This window comes from Apis cerana, linkage group LG13 (genome assembly GCF_029169275.1).
Source record: "Apis cerana isolate GH-2021 linkage group LG13, AcerK_1.0, whole genome shotgun sequence".
In the NCBI taxonomy this organism is placed as follows: domain Eukaryota; kingdom Metazoa; phylum Arthropoda; class Insecta; order Hymenoptera; family Apidae; genus Apis; species Apis cerana.
Window position 1 is genome coordinate 5,001,767 of NC_083864.1, and position 19,131 is coordinate 5,020,897.

Sequence of the window (19,131 nt, forward strand, 5' to 3'; positions counted from 1 at the left end):
TATTCTTAATCATAAAGATAGGGATAAAAAATTTTTCAGCACAAGATAATACAATAATATATAACCAATTTTTTATCATATCAAAGTACACATGTTTACATGTTTACATGTTTTAATATTCATTTAAAACACCAACAAATTATTTCGAATTTTTTAAATCATTATTTTTCCATATGACCCAACAGTTCCTGTTCCACTTATACTAAACAACATCTGTTTCCTTCGTTTCGCCAATAACTACAAATAAACATACATCAACTAGCAAAACACAACATCAACAAGTCTATAAAAAGAAGTTCATCATGTGATTTCGACGTATAACCGTAAGTTGCACAATTTCAACCATTTTATTGCTGTACAATAAGTAATTAAAAACTACTTATATTAAAAGAAGAGTTATTAAGATTATTAAAAGTTAAATACAAGAAATATTTATTTTAATTCTATTTACTTAAGCTATTTGTCAGAATCTTATATCATAAATGTTTGGTTTTCTTAATTAACCGGTTAATAATTTATCCTTCATAAAAAAGTAAGAGAAATTTAATTTCAAAAGTGCTAAATTATCGCGAACTTCCGGTACATTTCTTTTTGCTACGGATAACCATAAAAATCATAAATCACGTTACAAATGAATTATAAATTACATTCGATGTTATGGAAGATTCATACTTGGTAGTTGGCTATGTTCATCTTCTATATTTACAGACGATGTAATGGTGCGCGCGCGCGCGCGCGAGAAACCGATAATTTTCTCGTAACTTTCTCCCCTTCTTCGCTTTCTCAGGGTAGAAGTATCTCCGTGCAATCAATGAACAAGTGTCACGTTGACTTTACATTCTATCATCTTTGTCTTGACGTCTTAATTTTAATCGCATTTAAAACGTATCACATTCTATATTTTTTTTACATAAATTCTATTTTTAAAATTTGAGTTTAATTTTTTCGCGACGTATCATAAAATATGAATACTTATATTTATTACATTTCAAATAAACCCAGTGAATACGTTAAATCATCACGGAAATTCATTTGTTCTTGTCTTCTTAATCTTACATTAGAAATGATAAATAAATTTCAATTATTTCAATTGCGTTTAATTTACACCGACGATTAATCTTGGATTGTATTCGCGATAGATTCGAACGAAAATCTTAAAGTAATATTATAAAAAATCAGTTATTTCTGTTTGATTTCTTTCAGCGCAATAGTTGCAAAGATGATACACGCGCTTGTGTAATCAACCAATTTGCACAATTTCTGGGCACACATGGACCCCTCTTAAAATTGCACCGCTTTTTTACCCCGTGTACTTTCCACAGTTGCAATTGCAAACTGCATTCCCGACTCCTTCGTCCAATACTTATCGACTTACGTAACTGTAAATTCTCATTGGAGAGTTCGTCTTTCCTTCTTTTCTCATTTTTTTCACGAATAGCCGAAGCTCGATTCTCCGCTATTAGCCATGTGGATTCACACATGTAGGTCTTGATTTTTCATGGAATACAAATTTCTTATATAACGATTATCTTTCGTTTGTCGAAGAACATTGAACATACACAGTGCATACATTATCATATTTAAAAATACTTAATCAATTATTAGATGTAAAGTACGCAGAAGTCAAATTGATTAACTTCATCAAGTCAAATCATTTGGATTAAAAAATTGAGCAAAATGATATTTAAATGTAGAAATTTAATGAAATAAGATAAAGAATAAAGCACAATAATAATCTACTTTTTTTATTAGACTATAAAAATATTATAAAATGTATCTTTGATTAACCGTTTATAAAAATAAATACTTCTTTCATTCGATTATGATGGAATAATTTTAATCAGTCATGTTTATGACATCAGAAATAATTGGCGCCAATAAAGATAAGAAAGAAAAAAGGGATATTTGTGAAATTCTTTTCATAATGAATTCCTCGTTTCTTTTTTTCTTTTTTTTCTTTTTTTACAAAATAAAATTTTGCTAGCCTCAAATATAATTAAACAAATGAAGGATATGAGTAATCAGCCAATAATTCTTATCTAGTCCCATAATTTTAAAACACGATATACTCGAAGAGATTAAAAAAAATAATAAAAAGAACTCGTCCATCCGCACATTAATGAGAACAGGACCCGTGTTTTAAGCAATTGGCATCAGCTGAAAAACTTGTGTCACGGAAACGGGATTAGCGAAAGTAAAACAACGGGTAGGACCATTGTAAATGTGCACGTTTTACGAGCTCGACAAATCCTCTTCCCATAATTGGCCGAGTGGATCGCATTGTGCGTCACCATGCCCGCGTTTTTCTCTCCTTTCACACGCCGCGACTTCTTTGCCGTTGATAGATCGTATGATTACGCCTTCTTCGTGGAAAAAGTTCATTGTAAATTTTGAAAAAATAAAATAATTAAACTCAATGAGAAATCTTTGTTTTAAGAGAGCAAAATGTATATCGCAAGAGACAAAAATTATATGTTTGAACGTTGGCGAATATTTTCATTCATTTAAATATTGTGAGTTGAATATACATTAGATATATATATTGCATCTTTGAAATTTTAATATAATAAATTTTTTTTGGTTTATCATTTAGGTAAACGTTTTACGTAACTGTGACGGTTTTGAAAATAAGAATCCTTGAGGCATGTAATCTCACCCTACAAGTTCGAACTGGAGCATGGATGGATCTCATTGCGTGCGCGTTTTTCTTCCTTTCGCACGGCTTCTGCCTGGCAGGCACGTTTATGGATTATGTACAGCTCTTACAAAATTTCACGGAGAATCTCACAGTTCCTCTTCTTCTCTCCTTTCCCCTTTCTCGACCTCGCCATCCCTGGAAGAGGCGTCGCACTTTCCCTGGACTTCGTACGTGGTACATACGTAAGTCTTTCTAGAATGGCTGAATCGAAATTGATATTTCGATTTTCTCATGGTTAGCGAAAAAATAATACTTTCTCGATTTCGAATATTTCTTTGTGAATTATAAAAAGACAATGACGTCGAAATACAAAATACATCATATCAAAACGTGCAACTGAAATTTTTCTTGCGAGCAACCAGATGGCGAACATAAAAAACGACAGCTTAGTAACAAAGTTACTAAGCTGATGTTTCGATGGCTGCAAATCGCGAGGAAAGATTTTACGAGAGAATAAATTAGAAGCAATATCTCCTCTTTTCTTGTTCAACAACTTCCGCTCTTTCGATATTAATTTTTCATTGTCTATAATATCTTCCAAGCATCGAATATTTGCTTGATTTGATTTCTGAAAAGTGCATTATATTTCTCTTGCGCAAAGCCTGCAAGATTAAGCGCGAAAAAATTATGTAGAATAGAGAAACGTCTCAGCGTAATGATTTAATTTAACTCTAATATAGGGTTTGCCATATATTCCTCATCATAATGTGTTTAATTGCATTAGTCTCGCATTGTGAGATGCTGGCTGATTACTCAATTCTGCTTGCTCCGATTACTCAATTTCTAATTACTTGATTTGCAGCGAACTCGATCGAATCGAGATTATTTCGAACATAGTCAGAATTTTCTGCATAAATATATTATTGATTTAATTATACTTTCAACTAGATGTATCTTAATAGATGCATCGTCCATTCCTCTCGTTACACGATATAAATCTCATAAGGCACGGACGATGAGCTTCTCCAATGGAGGAAATTCTCATAGCTGACTTAATAAATCTGTTACGTGTACCGATTGCATAAACAATGAAATCTAAACACACGTAAGCGATTTAATGCGGCGTATCACAACTCATTACTCATCCTTTAAACGTTTCCATTATAGTTGTTATATTATATCGAATCGCATGTGTAAAAGTTTCCGGTAATTTTTGATAACGCATTTCTCATCGAACGGTCTGCTGTCTGGAATTTTATCAATTTCGCCTTCGAAATATTGCTCCATTATTTGCTTCTCGAGAATACATTTAATGACGTTAAATTGAGAGTACGTAAAATGTTGAAGAACTCGGGAGGCGAGTAGAATAGCGAAACCACTTTCGAATCCCTGACCGGTGTCCAGACTTCTTCGGCCTGCTTTGCGAGCATCTGTTAAACGCTGAGAATTGACGTCATGTCCAGGCTGGAGAAGCTCGTGTGCCCCTTGGGAAGGGAGGAGGGGCTGAACCGTTGGTTCTGATCGGTGCAGTGAAAGGAGAAAGGCGGTCGATGGACAAAAAGAAAAAGAAAAATTGATCGTCTTTAAAGGAGGAGGAGGAGGAGGAATATTCACGTAGCTGCGGGCGAACACCCAGGGGTCACGAGTGGATCGGGACCTAGAACGAAGATCGAAGTCGTAAGATTCGAAAAGAGAAGAGAGATCGAAAGGAAAGAGAAATTAAGAATAAGGAAAGAACGACGAGAGCTGGAGAGAAGAGTCGGGGAGAAGTTGAACGAAGACGAAATTGAACACAGGCGGTTGTTTCAACGGTGGCGACGTTTTTTTTTATTTTTTTCTACAAAAAAGCCTTTATACAAGTATAAAAAAATGCGTGGTTAAGGAGTAGCGTTTAAGACATATAAAAAATATAATGTATCTGTGTGTTTACGTGTATATTTGTGTCAGCGTCCGCTACGTTTCTCGATTTTCATTTTCTTTCAATCCTTTTAATTCTTTTCTTTTCTTTTCTTTTCTTTTTTTAATTATTCAATACGTTAGGCATCATTGATCTTTCTTGGAATAACTGTTAGGCCAGATTCGATGACGTACGCGTTCAGTTCCTCCTCGTACTCTTGGATGACGTAGCGTACGCTGTGGAAAGCGTGTAAATTGTATTTACAAGGCGCTTCTATGCGCCGATCACGGCTTCGACTTCGGCTCCGGCACCACGGCTATGTGCCATTTCGAAGTCATAACGAATGATGGTAACATTGAATCTCTTTTGAGATCGTTTTCTATAGTAGTTTGTTTCTCTTCTTTTTTTTTCCTTTTCTTTTCTTTTTTTTTTTCTTTTTTCTTTTTGCGACAGCTCATTTTTTATCACTTGGTACGTTAGATCCCTCGTGGATCCGACCGCGACGACGACGATTTTGGTACGATAAACGAAACGACACCCCGTCGACTCTCGGATCGTTAAATCTAGTAGCCGGTCGTTCGAACCGTTTCAAGTTCACTCCACGAGCCCTGACCCGTTGAAGCGACGACCTTTTTATTCCTCAACGAGTCAAAGACCTGGAGCTTTCGTACTTGCCCTTTAGCACGCACGCCCGCGATTCCTTCGAGGATCATGGCCCGTTGAAGCGACGACGATTTGATTTCAACGAAACAGGATCCTTTGGAATCCCTGCTCGATGTTACCTTGTACGTACATCCTTTGTGATCTTATTTTCGTCCTTTATTTTTCTCTCCCCTCCCCCCTGAGAATCCTGAAAACGTCGAACGACCACGATATTCGTGTTTGAAAATAATCTTTCCATCTTCTAATATTCTTCTTAACGATTTATCCGTCTTACGACCATCTTCCGAGCGGAAGGTTGGGGAAGAATTCGTGCATCTCGTTTGGAAAAAAGATCTTACTATCGATCGACTGTAGCAATCCTGCTTCTCCTTCCTCTTGCTTTCGTTGATCGAGTGTCAGCTCGGAAGATAATCGCGGTGGCCGACGCGGTGTCTCCACTCGCTCTCTCCCTTTCGCTCCTTCTCTTTCTCTCCCTCTCTCTCACTCTCCCATCATCCAATCCGCATTGTATAGTCCGATGATCCGCATTTAGTACGGTGCACCGTAGCTACCGCTTGGTCTGCTCGGTACCCCGTAGCTTCCGCTCGGGCCGCTTGGATAGCCGCCGGGCGCATGGCTCACTTGGTTGAACTGGGCCACCTGGATGGCCTGCCTGATTCCATCGAGATCGATGCCTACCACGCGGGTCTGGTAACTCGGTACACCGTAGGATGAGCTTGGTACACCATATTGGGAGGATGGAGCGCCGTAGCTCGAGCTAGGGGCGTAACCACCGCCGGTGCCTCCTCCGAATCCGCTGTTCTGCTCCTCCCTCAGGAGTATCTGACGGATCTGCTCGAGCAACGCGCCGTCGATGGATGCTCCCTCGCTGGTTTGATAGCCGGTGGACACCGAGGTATATCCACCACCCCCGCCGTGCGAGAAACCACCGCCGCCACCACCACCACCGCCGAAGGAATAACCACCCCCTGATGGTCTGCTGTAGCTGTAGCCGGACGGTGGCTCCGCGAGGGCGAACCCTGCTAGACCGACTATTATACACTGGAAAGAAAGAGAAAGGATATTATGACAAGTAAAACGTTTCGAGGATAAAGTTGGTCGAAAAAGTGAAACGTAATCCCTGCGAGAAAGTAAGCGAGTAGTAAGTAGTCCGAAAAGGATTTGGATCCAGGCGGTCGAGCGAAAGAAAATTCGAAACCGTTACGATCATCGAAGCGTGATTGGTAGAGGAAAGAGAAGTCGCACGATTCGAGAGGGAAAGCAGCAACGCGAGATATCGGCGTCTTTAACGTGGAAACTCGAGTATATTCTGCTGGGATAAGGTAATCGATCGAGTAGGTGATGTGCGTAATCCTAAAAAAGAAAGATTATTAGAATTTGGGGCTAATGATAGATGGACACGTTTGACGGAAATCGAGGACACCGATCACTTTTAAACTGAGCATCCCGCAGGTTTCACTTTTCGAAAAGATAATCTACACTTAGTCCATGCACTCTCACACTCGCTCTCTATCTCTCTTTCTCTCTTTCGCTTATTTTCTCTCCGACTCGGGATAATATTTAAGAGAATTTATCGTGCTTACCGCGATCAGAGGATTCATGTCGGCTTCTGCGATGCCGCTCTGTTCTGTGACTCTGTGCAAGGTAGACCAGGGTCCTTTATACTCCACGAGAAGCAGGGGGATACTTGAAGCCCCCACGTAGAAGAAGAGACGGGGGCCTCTCGAGTGAGAGTAATTCAGCTGTGAGACGATTCTCTCTTCCCCTCTCTCTCCGCGCCACCCCTCTGTCCTTTCAATTGTGTTCGTCTCTCTCTCTCTCCGACGAACGATACACCTAGCCTCATCCTCCTCGCTCGTCCACCGATTCCTCGACCCTCTGCCTTCGGGAATAGCCGAATTTGGACGATCCAAACGGTTGCGAAACCGTTCTTCTTCTTCTTCTCGTCACGATAGCCATCCCAAGTTGCGTCCTAGACCTAGACTCTTGCTACACATACGAAGTCATCGGATGATTTCACAAAATCTTTGAAGTCGATCGTAAAACTTGGTTCGATCTTGGCCCGGTTCCTTTCTTCGTAATAAGTTTGTGTGACGCAATAAGTTTTTCGAAGAAATTTCTACGAAATTGTTCAATTATTGGACAATTTTGATATTTCGTTGTTTTATTCTTCTTTTTTTTTTTTTCTTTTTTCCTTTTCACGATAAACCTAGTTTGTAAATCTGGTTGCGAAAAGATTGTTTGTATGTTGTCCTCAAACTTCTGGCGTAATCGTCCAAGTTCTAATTCGAGATCGATCGATTCGTACGATGCGTGTTAAGTACGAATCGATGGTACCAAATCTTGTTAAAATTTCTATTTGTATTCTACTGATATCTTCATCGACTAGCCGTCTATTAGATTGAATAATAAACGATGCATGCATTTCAAGGAATACAAATATTACTTATGCTTGAACAAATATAACTAAAGGAAAAGTTGCTGGATTCTCGAATAATTTTAATTTTCTTCCGTTTAAACGCAAATCTCTAGATTCTGCGTGGATTAATCGGATAAAATTTCCCTTTATCCGTTTTTCTATAAGGAAAATTTCACTCGAATATCTCGTTCGATAATACGACTAATCAATTCAAGCCTCGGAACGGATATCTCATAACCAATTTCCGCGTATTCTCGTCGAACCCGTTTCGTTTTTAGAGCACAGGAAGCAGCGATATTTCATTTTCACTTTAAATCTGTTAAATAATCTATCGCTCTATTTTTACACAACTTCGTGTCGACCAGTATTCCAGCGGGCTAAACGATAAAAACGATTTCAAAATTCGTCCGAGCAGTGAACCGTGATTCTACGAAACTCGTGAGATCATTAACAGGAGACGTCATTAATTCTTTGTGCCCATTTTACGTAACACGAGAAAAAGACGTGTATTCGCAGTTATCGAACGTAACCTCGAAGGCACCCGTTAGATGGTCGACTACTGATCTCCAAGAGGAGAGTATCAGGAAGAAAAGTAACGTGGCCGACTGCCATCGGTCCTCGTGTAGGTTCCTCGCGTAACCTTTTTGCTATTCGTTTCGCCCGGTCAACAGGCGTTGACTGCAGATAAATCTGCAAAGATGCACGCACGGTTAAATGCAAAATAATGATCAGACGATTTCGAATACGGTTGTCCAACAATCGTAGGTCCGTGCAAAAGTGATGGTGGCCACGAAACGAATGGGAAAACGCTTTCTTCGTCGTAGAATTTAATTACGCGGCTCGTGAACTCTCGACCCACTTCTTGATACGATCCGATCCGATGTTCCTGTCATCCTTCGCCTCTTCCTTCGCCTATGTTCACCGGGTTCGCGCCATTTCCGGTGCGTCCTTCGCTCGCGCGCACTCCACTCGTGGTTACGTTAGCCTTTTCTCGTTCTAAGAGAACGTTCGATTGTAACGGGAGTGCGATTCGTTTCTCACTTGGAAAAGCAGTTGTGTATGCATTTCGTAAATCTTACGTATCGATAAAGGATAAATTATCGACGAGGAAAACAGGAAATTAGACGTTTTCTTGTTCCTCTTGTCGATTTTTTAATTCGTAATAAGGGAAGTCGTATCGGGTAAAATTGCAGCGTTACGAAACGTGTATGCGCATACACGTATACACGTTACACGTATATGTATCTGAGTTAAGATGCTGTTTCTTTGAGAAAAAAATACCATCGATCAACGCTTTGCGTGGATAATTTAATTTAAATCCACACGGAGTTATCTTCGTGTTTATTTGCCTCGAGTATTTTCTTTTTTTCTTTTTTTATTCGGTTCACATTTCATCTGAAATTTTTCTGATAAAACATTGTCCCGTGACTCGTTATTTCATCTTTATTAAACGGCCGAGTAATACGCATCGGTGTATATATACCGAGATTGGAGCGGAGGTTCCGATATTCGAACGGTGGACATCGAATCTGAACGATAAAGAACGATAAATAGCTTGTTGCAATGTATTTACTATGTATCTTGCCGTTTCTTGCACGGCAATTTATCCAGGTATATTTTAAACGAATTGTACGAGAGAAAGCCAAAGCTGCGGAGGTGGGTCGAATATCCCCTTGCATCTCATTACAAAACTATATACGAATCGATCGTACGACTTTATCTTTAACCTCGGCCGGGAATACCCTTCAAATTGCATTCTTCTTCGTAATTATACCTTTCCTCGAATCATCAATTACTCGTATCGTGAGCGTGAAATTGGTTAAACATTTTTCAAACTGGAGGAGGAGGAGGGAGGGGGACACACGCACGCACACACACCTCCTCTTTCTCCGTGTCCGAAAAGGAAAAGTGAGGAGACGCTGACCTACTTCGCGGAATGATACAAGCGGTGAAATATATATCGTGTCGAGCAAGGGTATCGAAGAACCGGGTCGAGGATTAAAGCGAGGATTAGTTGGACGGTGGACGCGCGTGCAAAAATTTCGATTTCCTCGATCGGCCGCCGCGATCCATCCCGTTGCTCGTCGATCTCGATGACTGTGTATAATATTCTCGAGCCCTCGAGTCACGTCTCCCGCTGCATCCGAGTTTCTCGGATATTAATGTTGCAGGGTCGCACGAAAGAAGGGGAATCCGTGGAGCCTGGGGCTTGACTTTCGCTCGTCCGTTACAGCTTCTCTCGAGATCGGTCCTCTTCCTCCTCCTGTTGTTTAGTCCGTTACGTTTTTATTCCCATCCCGATGGATCGGCCTGATCACAATCGAATCGTTCCCTCGAATTGCTTTAAAAGAGAAAAGAACACGTTTGTCGACAGCGTGTTTTATGGGCTTGCAGAGTTTCATCCGGAGGATTGGTTTCACGGTTATCCAACTTTTATGGGATGCATCCTGCGCACCAACTTTCTTCGCGAGTCGCGAGATAAAAGCTATCCCAGGGATAATTAAGAATTTCCCATGATTTTTATTAATTGTTTATTCGAACGATTAACGAGTCTCTTTGATGTAAGATCGTAACTTTCACGCTATCTTTTTTTTTTGTGGGAAACTTGCATTACGAAAATATCCTAAATATCGAAAGGAAAGCATTTACTGTTTGGCCTTGGTCTTCGGATAAAAAAAAAAATCATATAAATTTTGTCGACTTATATAAAGCAGATTTTTTTCGATTGCCCAAGCAAGCGAAAGAATTTCGTAGATTCTCTCGAAGTTTTTTCGAGGAATAGAAACTTGTGCGCTTCGGTTTGTCTGCGGCTCGATACTTCCTCGACGCTTTATCTTGAGAATGATCGTATGATCGAGCAGGACGCAATGGGAATCCCGCGAAAAAAAGTCTAACATCGTAACGAAATCGCGTGTAATCACCGTGAGGTGAAAGGCTGAATTCGAAGTGAAAGGTGAAGGGAAAATTATTTTTATATTTATGGTACTCGGGAAAATTTGGTACTTGTTAAGAAGGGGACGATTGTCGGTGGTGTTATTTCTAATCAGATTCGAGGAGGCGATTCGACTTATCGTGGAATCGTTGGTAACAGGTTTGCATAGTAATAATGGGTATAAACTAAGCAAACAATGGCGGGAACGGTGGAATACTTGACACATTAGCATGCTAATAAGAATATTTGAGTCACGTAAATATTTGTCGCACATCGATTTAATTATATTTCACTTCGGTAAAACGAATAATTGAAAATAAGCGTTTTTAACAATACTTTGGAAATTTCCAATGATTCACAAATATATTTCACTAGATTTCTTGCGCCACTTGCGTGATAAATCGGATACACTTTTTCTTGTCACTTGGATTAAATCAAGACGGATTGAGGACAATTTTTCTTTTTTTCTTTCTTTCTTTCTTTTCTTCCTTCTTTTTTTTCTGGCACGATGTACTGGTAGAGAAAGAAATTTTAAGATGATCCGATTAAGATGATCATTACGTTTGAGGGAGCTGCTGTGAAAGAATGATCCGTGGTAACTCGTTAGCGATGTGCAGGTAACCGAGACAGGCGGTACGATTACGCAAAATTGCTTACGGGAAACGGAGTAAGCCTGCGTTTAATCGTTGCACAAGAAAGGATGCCTCCCTTCCCTGTAACTAAACCGTGCCCATAATACAAATCGTGTCTTAAATCGTTTATTTATACGTCCACCAAGACTTTTGCTCGATTATACGATTAATCGAGAAGAGAATGGAGTTCGAAAAATTCGAAACTTATATTTAAAATATCCCGTGCTCGTATGAAAGTTTGGTAGCTCGTTTCACCTGCAGCATCAGAGGGAATCCGGTGATGAAAGTGGCCGTAGAGTGGACGAATTTGATTCGTTCTAAGGTAATCGGGCACGGTGAAACCCGGCAAGGATATAAAATGACCTCATCGTCGGAAGAAATTGGTATACGAGCGGGCAGAGAGCATGGCATATTGTGAGAGCCAGGGCCCGGCTAAACTCGCAACATCGTTAATGAGAATTTTTCTTCGCGTATCTCGGCCGTTACATCGTTGCGATGTTTATCGAAATAAGAACGAAACGTTGATCGCGGATTGCTCGAACCAACGGAAGGCCAACGGTACGGCATATATTCTCGACAATAAAAAAGCGATAAATACAATTTTTATCCTCGTTGAAACAGCGTATGAAAGATACAATAACGCGACAAAAGGAGCTAATCCCTCGTCGGTTTATTTGCATATGAATATATCGTCGGGATTTATTTCGCGTCGGTTGAGTCGTAATTAATAACTTCCGGACCGATTTTCATTCATAAATTATAAAAATTTCTTTCCTCGCTAATCGACGCTGCGTCGAAATCCCGAATGATTTGTATCGAATCTTATACAATGGTGATTGTGCTCGCTCAATATACATATATATAAAAATTACAGTATCGCACAATGATATCCATCCGGCAAAGGCCGGTAATACCGTGGCCAAACGTCCTAGAAGAGCGTCACGAACATCTTCCCATAATTATCACCGTGGTATGTGAAAACTGGAGAAACTCTTCCGGTTGGTTTATACCGGTCGAGCCAGGTCGAGATAGAACGCGAACCCATCTAATTTTTCAGCACCCATCGCATCGCCGTTTAATAACATCCGTACCAGATCTTGCCAGAGGTATTCTCCTCTTCTCTCTCTCTCTCTTTTTCTTTCTTTTTTAATCATTTGATTAGAAAAGAGAATGGCGGCAATTACCCGAGCTACTTTCCTCGAGGCAAAGTTTCCTCAATTTTGTTACTAAACAGGCTTGAAAAATTATCGTCTTATATAATGTTTAATTGATACTTTTTTTTGAAGTAATTTAGGGTCGTAATTAAGAGGAGGAATTAAAAAAGAAACGAAGAAGAACACTTCGTTTGAAAATATCTTTCGTTAGAAAACGAGTTAAAGAGTATAAATAATAGACTTTTATGTTCGATGATTAAAAGATCGATCGAAATGATAGATAACGATAATCGAGTTCGATATTTCTCGAGAAATATAACACTATTATTTTTGTTAAGATCAATAAATTTCGTCATATTTTAAATCTTATCGCGGGACCAAGTATAAAATTATAATTGCAAATTTGTCTTTTAAGAAGGAAAGAGAGATGTGTTAATTTATTCAAGAATTTCATTCCTCCGCTTTTACTGCAGCCATTATACGAGATCGATGGTTGGATTGTGCGATACCGTTAATTTCACGAGATTTTTGACACTGTTTCGCGAATTTAAGGAATTCATTATTGTCCCTGCTACGCGGCTCAAAGTGTCAAGCGTGTAGGGGGAATTAGTTGTTTCTCTCCTTTCGCTTCTTTCTAATCAGCTTGGCACCGTTTTAATCTCGTCGCTTTCCTTTCCGGCTCAAAATGCTTATTTGGCACGGCGTAACGTCCATTAAAATGCCTCCTTTGCCATCTTTCATGCCCGCTATACATACTTTTACCACCTTCGCGTCACGTCATTTGCACACACTTAATTTATCTCTACTTCTTTCTTCTTTACGTAAACGTTATCGCGTAACCACGCGTGATCAACCGTTCCCTCGACAGACGATTGTCAATTATCTGGTTTAATCGACGAGAATTGAGATAGGAATAATTGTCGCTCGTAAGTAACAACGGTTTCGAAGCAAGAAAGCGATGTTTGAGAAACGTCCTAGGAACGTAACGATCCCAGAGAATGAATGCAATTATCAGAGGGGGGTCGCTCTTTATCGGATCGCTTTCTTCGTAAAAGGCACGGAGTAGCGACCTTTGCAGAGGTCGCTTGAACGACGCTCGAGTTTCACCAGCAGGCTCATCCCACGCGTTTGCCTCATCGAACCTCGTTTAAACCGAGATCGAGCCTCGCGCACTTCCTTCTTCCTGTGAAGAAGGGGGCAGATCACGACGAGGAACCCGTGCGAAACATCGAAAATTGTCGGGTTCACGAGGAAATACGAGAGGTGATCCGCGCTGGTGATCAATCACGATTTGTAATTTGGGACAACCGTTTGATACGGAAGAGAGTGAGAGAGAGAGGTAGTTTGATTTCGTGATCTTCGGTGATTTCGCGTGTCTTGTTGACGAGAGGAGAAGGTAGCGCTCGATTCCTCTGTCGATGTATCGAGAGTGTGTATGATCGGTGAGGATGGTTTCCCGCTAGTCCAATGGTGGATCGTTTCACGTAATGGTTTATACTCTCGCGCAAATCGCGTAGAAAGTTGTGATAAGAAAAGAAGTGGTGAAGTTGTCGCCGGAGATTTCTGTGCCGTCCAAGATTCGTTTCAGAGACGCGTTCAAGGCGTCTCTCTGCTTTATGAACGAATACGTGTCATTCAAGAATGTCTCGCGTTAAATTGCAACAAAAACCTTGTTAATATTCATCAAACGTGTTCCGTTATTCAACCGTAATTCAACGGGGAAATGTGACACGTGCACTAGGTTTATCGCGTATATCACATCTGATACAAACACACCGACGTATGATTTATCGCACCGCGATTATGCACACAGTTCTTCTCGTAGTCCACGAGGATCATAGATTTTCAATTTTTCACATCTTTTATCAAACTGACTAACTAACTTATTAATAAATTAAATCGTCGACGATTCTTAATAACCATCATTTCTATGCACAATCATTATCGATAGTTTTCAGGCATTCTTTATCGATGTATTATGTAAGTTTTATTATGAGATTCCAATCACATCGTATAATAATGAATATATCGAACGTATAAGCTTCCTATTCCCAGAGGAGATGTATATTATAATCTCTCGCACGAATACATAGATATTTCTCTTAGGAATCGGAGAGGAACGGACGGGAACAAAAGACAGCCGATCAAATGACGAACGATAGATAATTATCCGATACGAATGGATTATAAATAATCCGGGATCGATAAATGCATGGATCGATGGAAGAAGGCTAGCGCAAAAAAAAAAAAAAAAAAGAAAAAGAAGCATGGATGATGACCCGGGTCGCTCTCACGCGTTGTGTCTCAGCTGTTCACTTCCGCTAGTGAAAGGTGCATGCACACTCACCTGGTCGTCTATGGTAAAATGCGCTTACGTACACCTACGTGCATCCTTGGTGTGCGCATCTGACTAGCCAAGTACACCTCTTCTGTCAGTAACCGGCGATGTTTGCCTGGAAAGGCAGTCTTAGATCGACGCATCACTCTGATTGAAATTCTAACGGGTGTCCCGCGGGAAAAACGATCAGATTTCTACGCGCGTGTTTAACTCGAAAGGCGAAATCAATTTCGTACGTCGTATCGCATTCGTTTAAAACTACTATTTCGCCGCTTGAATTCATCCTTACGGTTGAATTTAGATTCAATCTTTTTCTACGGGAAAGAATTCTATTAATGATAATAATAATAAAAAAAAATTGGAAGGTAGATATCCGAGAAACGAACCTTCGATCGGGGTTTTTTGGAAATTTTTTCGAAGGATTGCATTGAAATTAAAGCTGTAATTTTCTTAACAACGCAATGAATTTGTTGCGTAATCATTTGTATTTATAGATTTTCCCGGGTGAATCTTGCAAACGTTCAATAGGAATAGGAGAGGCGGCGATCGATTTTAAGGAGAAAAAGAGAAATGCGGAAAGACGAATGATCGTTCAAGAGGGACTGTTCTTTCGCGGATACAAAGTATTTCTTTCTTTTCTTTCTTTCTTCCTTTTTTTTTATCTTTTTTTGTTATGAAAACGTGTTAACTCGCGTATCGATAACCAACGTGTACTTGACATTTTGACGAGTGTCAATTGCGCAATCATTTTGATGGCTCATAACCTCGGTGATTATGGTTTCAATGACATCCTATCTCGAACCCTGCCCGTTTTCAGCGAACTTCATCCTTGACAAGCACGAACTTCCAACCGATATCTTACTCGAATTTTCTCAAGATCGGTAATTTATATATTTTTTTTTTTTTTTTGCACTTTGATCCGCCTACGTGACTTTCGTAGAGTTGGCCCGTTGTCGAAACGTTTGGCCTGCAGTCTGATATCGCTTGAAATGAAAATCATTTTTTTGAAAGAGTGTACATCGCGATACTTTCCCCGAGCATAAAAATGAAATCGGGAAGGACGTTGCTCAGTCTTGTCACGATACGTTTTGTAATTCTAATAGTCGGAATTTCTAAACCATTTTATTTCGACTGATTCGGTCTGCCAAGTGGAGCGGCTTGTTTAAAGATGATGCCGATTTCTTGCATCATTTTATTGGCCTAATTCCAGTCGATTTGTATTCATATTTGGGAAACATCCTTTCTGTTTGTGTAACTTTTCTACACACCTTCGTAGAATGAATACCAAAAGTACGAATCAGTTGATTTTCTACCCAATTAATAGAGACCATCCATACGAGCAATGATTACTGCGTTTAATGTTGTATAATCTTATATAATTTCATTTGATAAATCTGTCAACATGTTTGTGGAAATTCTCATTGCATTATCTGATTATATCGGTTTCCAAGAAACGTTCGATAAAAATATTCCAGACAGCAATAATAATTTTTCTCGATGGATAAATCGATATTTATAAAAATATAAACGATAATCTCACACACTGTTTAGTCGTAATTAAGAAACTATCGTAATAATTAAGAAATAATTGACACTTAATCTATTTTATATATTATTGAGATAAACTAAAGCTTAAGTTACGAGCATAAAATTATATATTTTATACGTAGTAATTTTTCATACATAGAAAATGTGGAAATAGATGATATGAAATAAAAAATAGACGTATCGGTACGTGATTTCTAAGACGTTATCAATGATACGTCTAATAAATCATAGATATATCGTGTTACATAGTGTGTACTTCTTTTCCCATTTATAAACATTCAAATATGATTTCTAAATTATTTTTAAATTATATTGAATAACGTGATGATACGTGTAAGAATAACAATATTAATCGAATAATTCCATAATCTCATCGCAGTACTTAAAATGGATTGAATAAAAATAGCAGAATGAATAAGAAAATTTTAAATAAAAATAATGAATAATTCGTTGGTTTGAAAATAGCATCCTATCTCATATTTAACTTTATCGAGGATCAATGGATTTCCGGAACAAACAAAATTATATTTTGTATATTAAAATCAACAAAATTGAATATATGATATGAGATATATGAAAATTCAAGCGAGGTCCAACGTTTAATTATTAATTATTTTACCATGTTTTTGGAAAATCCATCTGAAAAATGTAATATATCTTCATTTCAATCGAGATACTTATAATTATTCCTTCTTAAATTAAAAAAATTTTTCTTTCTTAAAAAAAAAAAACTAAGAGATTTTCAGATTTGTTTCACGAAAATATTTCTATTTACCTTATTTTAAGGCTTATTATTGGCTTCGATCAAAGTATTATTCCTTCTCATCGTGAGCATTTCTGTATATTTGGCAAAGGCTTTTTTTTGCAATTCTTCACCCAACCATCCCACGCCTTGAACCCTTCCAAACTTTGAATCTTCTTAGCGCACGCGATATCGTCTCTGATATCGTCATTCGCGAAATCCTCGCAGCGTTTTTTGCAAATGCCTCCGCTATGTCCCCTGGAACACCACTTGGCGCTATTAATTTGGAAGATCCCGTAACTGTAGCTGGAGGCCGTCTTCGGGCCAGTTATCAAATTCGTGTTCAATCCACTCTCGCTCTGCATCAAACAGATCCAACTGCTGATATCGCTCCTTGAGATTCTAGCTTGTTGGAGCTGTTGCACGATTTCGCATTCCGTTAGAATTTTGGCTACCACCTGGCCGTCGATCAGAACGGCGAGGAACAGCGATATCAGCCACGGTTTCTCCATCTTCTCCTTCGTTCGCTCCTCCTCGACGCCGATCCGTTATCGATCTTTAATAAGACAGATCGAACGATGCTTCGAAACACTATCGCCCGTTACTGTATGCACCGTGACGAGGATTTGTCTTAAGTAATAGACACGACTTGCCTCGCTGGTTATGTTATACTCGATCGAACTATGTATGCAATCGCAATTGCACGATAAATAGTAATTTTTTAATTGTCGTCCTCTCAAACGGAACGGAACGAAACGTTGGACAATAAATGCTTTTGTTCTTCCATACATCTTTATTTTCACCGGTTATTCCTCGGTGAATATGTTTAATTAACTTGAAATTAATTTGAATTGTAGCTTTCAACACGTTCAAGACAGAATTATCCATCGGTAAAAGGCATGTAATATTTTTATGTTCGCCTATACGACTTGTTAGATTAGTTATTGCCCTCTAAAGTCTTTCAAACTGACACGAGAGGTTAATTATTCAAGATAATATTAGCTTCGAAAGTAATCATTGGGCTGTAACAAATATCGATAGTTAGTTTCGCGAACTTTGTTGTCGCTATGAATATTTTAATATTATCGTAAAAAAATGATATTAAGAAGAGTCGATAAGAGTTGAGTAACCAGTGAAATTGTAAACATTCAACATTGATTTCGTAAAGAGGCGGTAATATTTTAAACTAAGCTAAGAATTGGGAAAATAATAGATATGTGAAACGCTTTATATTTTCATTATATTAAATTATAATTAATCATATAATAATGGTGATACACCAATACGAACAATCATCTTACATCATAATGTAATTTATTTAATGTATTCGCAATAACGATACCCGATAATTCAATACTCGATTGACAACGACAACAAATCTTATTGCGCCAAATCCCATAATATTTCCAACCATCGTTTTCGTCGTTTGCAGTTTCCAATATTCGGCAATGGCTTGTTTTTGCACTTCTTCATCCAACCATCCCACGCTTTGAATCCCTCCATAGCCTGAATCTTCTTGGCGCATTCGATATCGTCCCTGATATCGTCGTCTGCGAAATCTTCGCAACGTTTGTTACATATTCCTCCACTGTGCCCCCTGGAGCACCATTTCGCGCTGTTGATCTGGAAGATTCCGAAACTGTAGCTCGAGGCTGTTTTTGGACCAGTGACCAACCGTGTGTTCATTCCGCTCTCGCTCTGCATCAAGCAGACCCAGTTGCTGATGTAGGTTCTCGGGATTTGAGCTTTTTGAAGCTCTTGCACAGCTTCGCATTGAGTCAGAATCCTCGCCTCCACGTGGTTGTCGATCAAAATAGCCACAACAGGCAGAATTAAGCACAGTTTTATCATCTTTCCTCTCCTTCAAGATTAATCTTTATTGATCGAATGAACCAGAGCCGAATGATGTTCCGATGCGTGCTACTTTATCGCATGCAATTATACCGTAATAAAGATTCGCACTTAAATATCACGCAACTTACTTCGCCGTTTGTGTCATACTGTGTGTCGTACAAACGATGCACGACGTCATTGAGCTTGACTGATAAATTATAATTTCCTAGCCACTGCGTGGCCGGAAATAATGTCTGTTGTCTCGTGTCTTTGTTCTTTTACAAGTAATTTGGCGCCACTCGTCTTCGAGACACGTTTACTCGATAAATTTCCAA

At 39.1% G+C, this 19,131-nt stretch overlaps 3 protein-coding genes and 1 long non-coding RNA gene across 4 annotated transcripts; 1 reads left to right on the forward strand and 3 right to left on the reverse strand.

The window, feature by feature from the left end:
- The first annotated feature begins 332 nt into the window (after positions 1 to 332).
- Positions 333 to 15,377, forward strand: LOC114577831 (uncharacterized). Its single transcript, XR_003698179.2, has 2 exons — positions 333 to 2,513; positions 2,594 to 15,377. It is a non-coding gene; the product is annotated as an uncharacterized LOC114577831 (long non-coding RNA).
- Positions 4,439 to 15,307, reverse strand: LOC108000177 (uncharacterized). Its single transcript, XM_017060392.3, has 2 exons — positions 6,782 to 15,307; positions 4,439 to 6,239 (listed from the first exon to the last, which is right to left on the reverse strand). Exons 1-2 carry the CDS (start codon positions 6,797 to 6,799, stop codon positions 5,727 to 5,729), a joined length of 531 nt encoding a protein of 176 aa, XP_016915881.1. The 5' UTR covers positions 6,800 to 15,307; the 3' UTR covers positions 4,439 to 5,726.
- Positions 15,378 to 16,310: 933 nt separating the features above from the next.
- LOC108000169 (lysozyme-like) lies at positions 16,311 to 17,475 on the reverse strand. Its single transcript, XM_028667845.2, has 2 exons — positions 16,997 to 17,475; positions 16,311 to 16,860 (listed from the first exon to the last, which is right to left on the reverse strand). Exon 1 carries the CDS (start codon positions 17,473 to 17,475, stop codon positions 17,044 to 17,046), a length of 432 nt encoding a protein of 143 aa, XP_028523646.1. The 3' UTR covers positions 16,311 to 16,860; positions 16,997 to 17,043.
- Positions 16,311 to 18,814, reverse strand: LOC114577830 (lysozyme-like). Its single transcript, XM_062083781.1, has 2 exons — positions 16,997 to 18,814; positions 16,311 to 16,860 (listed from the first exon to the last, which is right to left on the reverse strand). Exon 1 carries the CDS (start codon positions 18,812 to 18,814, stop codon positions 18,344 to 18,346), a length of 471 nt encoding a protein of 156 aa, XP_061939765.1. The 3' UTR covers positions 16,311 to 16,860; positions 16,997 to 18,343.
- Positions 18,815 to 19,131: the final 317 nt, after the last annotated feature.